At 34.0% G+C, this 7,797-nt stretch overlaps 1 protein-coding gene across 49 annotated transcripts in view; it reads left to right on the top strand.

The window, feature by feature from the left end:
• rimbp2b (RIMS binding protein 2b) overlaps positions 1 to 7,797 on the top strand; it is a 268,387-nt gene extending 260,590 nt beyond the window's left edge. For 43 of the 49 annotated variants that reach the window (XM_073911088.1, XM_073911089.1, XM_073911085.1 and 40 more), the window contains 3 exons: positions 1 to 3; positions 1,918 to 2,052; positions 2,166 to 2,960. The exon at positions 1 to 3 is cut by the window's left edge and continues 69 nt beyond it. In XM_073911088.1, the coding sequence (XP_073767189.1) occupies positions 1 to 3; positions 1,918 to 2,052; positions 2,166 to 2,192 (165 nt within the window). In that variant the 3' untranslated portion in view covers positions 2,193 to 2,960. Of the gene's footprint in view, positions 4 to 1,917; positions 2,053 to 2,165; positions 2,961 to 3,009; positions 3,352 to 4,212; positions 4,283 to 7,675 lie in introns of those variants that run through there. The other 6 variants (XR_012384726.1, XR_012384727.1, XR_002459411.3 and 3 more) reach the window with 4 other exon arrangements.

Below are 7,797 nucleotides of genomic sequence, written 5' to 3'. Positions count from 1 at the left end.
TATGTGAGTAGATCATTCAGCCTTCTTTTCTTGTCTTGTTTTATCTTGTTTTGCTTTGTCTTAGCTTTTTTGTTTTGTTTTGTCTTGGCTTCTCTTGTTTTGGTTTGGTTTGTTATGCTTTGTCTTGTCATTTTGTTTTGTCTTGTTTTTTTTTGTTTTTTTTTTTTGCTCTTTGTCTTGTCTTGTTTTGTATTGTCTTGGTTTTTATTGTTTGTTGTTGTTGTTTTTATTGTTGTTGCTGTTTCTGTCTTGTCTTTGTTATTATTTTGTTTTGTTTTTTGTCTTGTCTTGTCCATTGTTTTCTCTTGTCTTTTTATTGCTTTTAGTTTTGTCTTTTTATTGTTTTGTCTTGTCTTTTTTGTTATGTCTTGTCTTTTTTGTTTTGTTTTATCTCATTTTATTTTGTCTTGTCTTGGGGTCTGTTCTTCATGCCTCATTTGAATGATCTTAGATGATTTGACTGTCTGGATCTGGTAATTTTGATAACTGATCTCTGGCTAATTTGGTTCTTTAAACAAGTTTGCGAATCAGATTAAAATGTCTGGATGAACTGATCTGAGATCTCTGCGTGTGTTGTGAAGGACAGATCTATCGATCCCTAAAATCATGATTAGCAATGCAAGGATTGGCTGACGGTACAGCAGTGTAATGACATCACCTGATTAATATTCAATTATCCATGTGAGCAAAACTACATAAAATTCATAGGAAACGGTTTGTTAAATATGACACGCAAAAACTTTTCAACTTTGTTGTGGGCTACAGGCTTTACACTTTCATGTGTCAAGAGTAGCCTATTTAGCAATGTATTTAGTTTTACAGTTAGAGTGAATTTTCTTTATTATAGTAGCCGTTTTTTAAATTGATATGAAGAATAACTGTTCGTTTAAATTAATTTTGCAAAGCAAAAGCATTTTGATATTGGTGAGGTGTCTGCAACTTTTGCGAAGCATCAAATCACCATCATATTAACTGTTAAAACAAGTGAATAACTACATAAATGTTTTATTACTTTAAAAAAGTCTCATGTTGTGCAAATCTATTATCGTGTGCAAGCAGTAAAACGATTGTACGCGTTTGTATCTAAAAAGTTCATATCAATACATTTCCTCTTTGAACCACCAGGTGACAGTCTTTGTACTTTTATTTCGGAGAGCAGATTGCAAGTTTCATTAATTTATATATATTTAAACTTAGTTTAAAAAAAAAAAAAAAATATATATATATATATATATATATATATATATATATATATATATATATATATATATATATATATATATATATATATATATATATATATATATATGTGTGTGTGTTTATATATATATATATATATGTGTGTGTGTGTGTGTGTGTGTATATACATATATATATTTATTTATTTACTATATTCCCAAGTGTATATAACTACTACTGTAACAAAATATCAGCAATCTGTACACACTTTCACTATTACCTTTGCTTAAACTGACCCGATCTAATCCTGTTTATACGAAATAGGCCTGCTCCCAAGCAGGTTTGAGTTACCAGACCTGTTGCTATGACAACAACTCTCAGAAGAGTTTTGAAGAACGAAACAATCCTGGATCTTGTCAAATCGTCAATAACCAAATCCAGTTAACTGAGTAATTCACTTACGAAGAACGGACCCTTGGTTTATTTTTTTATTATTTATTTTTTTGTTATTATTATTTGTTTTGTCTTGCTTATTGTTTTGTTTTTTTTTGTCTTTTAATTGTTTTGTTTTGTGTTATATTGTTTGTTTGTTTTTGTCTTATCTTGTCTTGTTTACAGTGTGCACATTTACATACCACCTAATGCTGATTATTTATGGCTTGAGCTCTTTCCTCTTTCAACACGAGAGTTGCCATAGGTGCAGATTTAGCTGCGTGATGTCCTTTGTTTTCTCTTCAGGGGGAGCTCAATGGACACAAAGGTCTGGTCCCCTCCAACTTTCTCGAAGAAGTGCCTGATGACGTGGAGGTTTACCTCACCAACACCCCGAGCCGTCACCCACAGGACCACCCATCCCGGACAAAGAACAAAAGGGTACATCCTGTTTCACACTAGCCCTCTGTCATCCATTCGCTCTTTTTTTAATCTCCTCTTCCTGCTCCGCTGTTTTCTTCCTCTTCTCCGTTTGTGTCTGTGTTGTGTGGCAGCCGGTTGCTTTTTTGATGGATCATTGAAGAAAAAAACGAGAAACGAAGACAGCTTACTAAACGCCGTAAAAAACAAGACTAAGGAACCTTTATTTTTATGTCAGATGCTCAGCGGCAACATTCAAGAAGAATTGTGAACTGTTAATGAAAATGCATATTCATAAACCATTGTTTGAAGAAGAGAAAAAAAAAATTCAGACGTCCCAGATCAATAGTTGTTTATTGTTCTTATTTATGGGGAAAAAACAAGCACTAAAAGACTGTTTATTTAATATTTTTTTACCTGATTCACAAGTGAAGCATTGCAATAGATGCTTTATGAATGTAACTGTGTTTAAATGTGAAATCAACTTATAATAGAGGAGATAGTTTTGATGTACAGAGATATGAACCCATGTAGACCTATAGACCTGCATGCTTTTTCTTTCAGAATGCTTCAGCGCCACCGTGAAACTTTTTTAGGTGCTTATCCAGTTTCAAAAAAGAAAAGAATATCAAACCCTTTTGTATATGTTTCCGAAACATTTTTTTGTATATTGCTGATATATAAGACTATCAAATTACAGAGAGACACAAAACAAATGTTGGAAATAGAGAAGAGGTATAAAGAATGATTTTATCTGTAGATGTAGATATTGTACAATGGTCTGTAAAAAAAAACATATGAAAAGAGAAAAAAGAAAATATAATTGCTGATGGATGTTCTTCTCGCCCGTCAGGACCCATCAGGGTTTTTTTGTGTACTGAAAGTTTTGATTCTTTTCTCATATTCATTGTGCAAAAAACTGAAATGCATTACATCATGGCAATGTTTTTTTTTTTCCTCGCTTTCTTGGCAAAACAGAAGAAGAGTGTTCATTTCACTCCGTAACGGCTCAGTATCTGTCACGTAAGTGAGCAACAGGGGATACCAAGAAAAATGCTGGCCGCGTCTAATGCTCAAGACACGGGCCCTTATTACTGATGCTCCTGGTATGCACAAAACACACACATTCAGACCAATACATTTAGGTCTATTTGCTCGGATTGGAGTAAAGTCATTTATTTCATATTTAGATATTTACAGTTTTTTATATTTTTTATATTTTGTATTGTTGTACAATTATAAACTATACTGTATGTTATATCATATTATTTTCATTAATGTTTATTCTATTTTAATCCAAAATCTCATTTAGTCTATACCAAAAAACACATGCATAGAACAAAAACCATTTGATAACAAAAATTCTATATAATTGTGACTTATTTTAATTATGATTTATAACAATAAATATATGTATATGTTGCAGCTATTCATAACATTAAACCAATTGTGAGAAACGCATTGTTTTATAATATAATATAATATATTATAATATAATATAATATAATACATTTTAATATAATATAATATAATATAATATAATATAATATAATATAATATAATATAATATAATATAATATAATATAATATAATACATTCTTTGTGCATCAGTACTACAAATCCTGAACTGTGATTGTTCCCTTGCTGTCAGTGCATTAGACAGGCACAGCTGGTATCTTCAGTTGTTTCTCTGAGTGTTGTTCATTACAATGTTCGTCTTTCATTGACTCCTACTGTAAGTCATAAGAAGCTCTAAGGCCATTGTTGCACGGTCAGAATTGGACCCCTGACCCCTTTACCCCCATCCCTTCTCTTCTCTAATGTGTGCAGTTTAGTAGATTCCTAGTGCAAGCCCTTGGGACAAACCCTCTCCTCTCCTGTAGACGTGCACCCTATACTGCACTCAGAACAAATACAGAGTTCTAAAGAAAATGTTTAATGCTTTCAGAATGCATCCCAAAGCATTGGCAAGATCATATACAGTACGTGTGCATGTGTGGGGTGCACTATTTCCATTTACTGTTGGAATGAGCAAAAATGTCAAACAAGCTTTCGTATCATTACCCTTATCCATCTTAAGAGTAGAATTTGGCTCTATCTTCCTTCTTAAACTTGATTGAAGTGATTTTTTATGTGAAGTTCTCTCAAGCCACTTTTGTAAATGAAGCTGTTTTAAAGCAGGTTTGATTTGGCTCCAACACCCTTGGTGAAGTTACCATGCTGAAAGGTGATAGATTACTTCAAAAGACTGGTAAATTAATTACTTATCTTCTCTTTTCATTGCCATTATTGATTATGACTCTGTTAGCATACATTTTGTTTTGTTTTATGCAGCTTTACAACTGATATTAAGAGGTTAGATCACACAAAATGGACATTTCCGTCATCATTCATACTGGTCTTGTTTCAATGCAGTATGGCCTCATTTTTGGACTACAAAGGAAAGGAATTATTTTTCATATATTTTTTTTAGAATGTGCTGCTAGCACATGTCCCCATAATGGCAGTAAATAGCCACCCATATTACATAAGGAATAATGACTACTGGTGGTTGTTCTTGTGGAATTAAGCCCAACAGTATTATAAGACTGATTAAGACTAAATAGCTTTATTCTGTGAAATCAACTGCCTAGATGTACATTATCCCACATACAGAGGCTTGCCACAAAACTAAAACACAAAACATTGATCTGAAGTTTCAGAGAAAAGCGCATGTGTGGCATGTGCCAAATATTCCAAGTGTACAGGGGAAATATGATAGGCTTTATTGAAAAACAAACCACAGTTTAATTTATTATTTCATGAAAATCCAGAATGTTTTCTTTCTTAGGTTCTGCTAAATTGTTTGTTATGTAACTCGATACAGAGTATTGATTTTAAAAGTAAAGTTTTAAGATACCAATTAGGGAATCTAAAGAGGACATTCTTAAAACATTCTTATTCGGTTTTGAGCCAACCAAAGAGGAATCAAACAGGAACTATATGGGAACCTTGTACCCTCTCTGGGTTAATGTGAGTCTTCTTGTTTAGCGAATGCATTCAAGAACAAAAAACTATTTCTAAAAGCATTTAACTCTCTAGTAAATTAGTTTAAAGGGATAGATCAACCAATTTGGTTAATCAATTTCACTTTCTTTTGTTGAATACAAAATAAGCCATTCTGTAAAAATGCTGGTAGTTGTCACCCTTTGACATTCATAGTAATATTTTTTCCTACCATAAAAGTTGATGGGTCGCAGCAACCATCATTCTTCAGATTATATTCTTTGTGTTCAGCAGAAGAAATAAACTGAAATTGTTTAAAACCACATGAGGGTGAATAAGTTATGCAGTAATTTTCTTTTTTTAGTGAACTATCACTCTAAGTTCACTTAACTCATTCACTCATTATCCTTCAACTTACTCCTTTGAGGTCACCGCTGCGGAATAAACTGCCAATTACTCTGGCATAAATGCCTCCTGGCCCTGCCAGGACTCGAACGAGCAACCTTCTTAATGTGAAGTGAAAGTGCCACCCAGTTTTCTTTTTCGAACTAAAAATGGGGACAGTTTATTGTCAAGCAATATTACAGAACTATTCATACTGTACAAATATACCACTTGTTCATCAATACTAAATACTTAATAAATTATGCTTAAATATACTTGAAAATACACAAGATATAGGCCTAATATAGAAATATATTTGAACATTGCTTAGATATGCTTAAAATAAACTTGGAATATACTGTTTTTGGCTTGGCCATTGGTCTTCATTTGAGGATGACTGTAAACGCATTAGCATTATTAGCTAATATCAACTATATAGTAGGGCGACAAGCAGTGTTGCCAGATTGGGCGGTTTATACTCCATTACAAAAGTTAAACTTACTCCGATAGGTAGCATAATCTACACAACAATAAATGCAGTGAGAGGGGGCAGTGTTTCGATGTGATTGGATTATGTTGTGGTTCTGTGACGGCTGGGGTCCTTTCTTCGTACGTGGATTACTCAGTTAGTTATAGTTATTAATAAAATAAATAAAGTTATACATATTAATAAAACTTATGCAATCTGCACCCCCCAAATGAAAAGTGAAAGTACAAAGACTGCCACCTGGTGGTGCAAAGAGAAAACTTATTGATATGAATTTTTTAGATCGCTTTAGTACAAATTGTGTATAATAGAAATGCACAATATGTGACTTTTTTTAAAGCAATAATACATATATCATGTTTTGATAGTTAATACGCTAGTGATTTGATGCTTCCCAAAAGTTGCAGACGCCTTTACCAATATGAAAATGCTTTTGTAAACAACCAGTTATTCTTTCCACCGATTAAAAAAAGTCTACTATAATAAAGAAAATCTTTTTCTAAATGTAGAACTAAATACATTGATTTGCATTGAAATACATGATGAATACTCTTGACACATGAAAGTGTAAAGCCTGCAGCTCACAACAAATGTGGAAGGTTATTGCGTGTCATATTTACCAAACCGTTTACTGCTAATTTGATGTAATTTTGCTCACATGGATAATTGAATAATAATCAGATGATGTCATTATGCTGCTGTGCCGTCAGCCAATCGTTGCATTGCTGATCATGATTTCGAGGATCGATAGATCTGTCCTTCACAACACACGCAGCGATCTCAAATCAGTTTATCCAGACATTCTAATCTGATTCGCGAACTTGTTTGAAGAACCGAATTAGCGAGAGATCAGTTATCAAAAAAGATCCTGGATCTGCCAAATAATCTTAGATCATTTAAGCGAGGTACGAAGAACGGACCCCTGGTGTTGTTTGCTGTATGGTTAAAAACACATACCAGTTAAAGTAACTAGGTTAATTTTTATAAAATGTTTAATCTAATATTTTAGGCATTTTTGTGCCTTTAGGCAGGTTTTGAACAGCTTTTGGGCTGGAAAAAGTCATAGCTGGCAACACCTGCAAAAAGTTGGCTCAGTGGTTAGCACTGTCACCTCAAAGCAAGAAGGTCGCTGGTTCGAGTCCTGGCTGGGTCAAATTGGAGTATGCAGTAATTTGTGTCACACAAGGCCATTGCTGTCATACTTCAGCATGTGCTTTTTTATGATTGATGCTTTTCTCTATTCACTGCCATTATGTGAACAATCACAACATATGTTTTACAAATTCTCCTTTAGCAGTCTGAAAATAAATGGCCATGCGGCACCGTGGTGATTAAATAATGTAAATGTTTGTGTGAACTAACCTCTTAAGAGCAAAGCATGGGGTGTAAAGGGTTTTCTGGTGTTCCTAAGTAGTTTTGTTGTTACTATAAATGAATTTATGCCATGTCACTGTATAAAAATAGTCTATTCTTATGATTTTGTTGTACTTGCAGTCTGATATTGATCTTTTAATTAGAGTTTAGCCAAAATCTGAGGTGGTGCATACTCAATATTAACCCCCAAAAATGATTCTCAAATATCATTCATAGATTGCTGTTTAAACCTTATTGCAAAATGTACTGTTGACTGATAACCAACTGTATGGTGGCCCTGCTGGGACAGACAGTTCTGTGAGAGAGGAGATGGAGTGTCTGTTGTACAGTAATGACGTTGAGATAAAAGGCAAAGAAACACCTTTTCTATATAAACGACCGGCCCTGAACTGTCCCTTGCGGGTCTTCCATTAGGTCCCCGTGGAAAAAGCGGGCCCTCCCAGAAGAAGTGCCACCCCCACAGTGCGCCCACACACCCCAGGGCTCTGTGGTCCCGTCCGGAGCCCCCGAGCTGAATCTCAGAAAACAGGACTGCT

This window comes from Danio rerio, chromosome 8 (assembly GCF_049306965.1).
Source record: "Danio rerio strain Tuebingen ecotype United States chromosome 8, GRCz12tu, whole genome shotgun sequence".
NCBI lineage: Eukaryota > Metazoa > Chordata > Actinopteri > Cypriniformes > Danionidae > Danio > Danio rerio.
The sequence above is the reverse complement of the archived record's forward strand: the minus strand, read 5'-3'. Positions and strand labels throughout refer to the sequence as shown.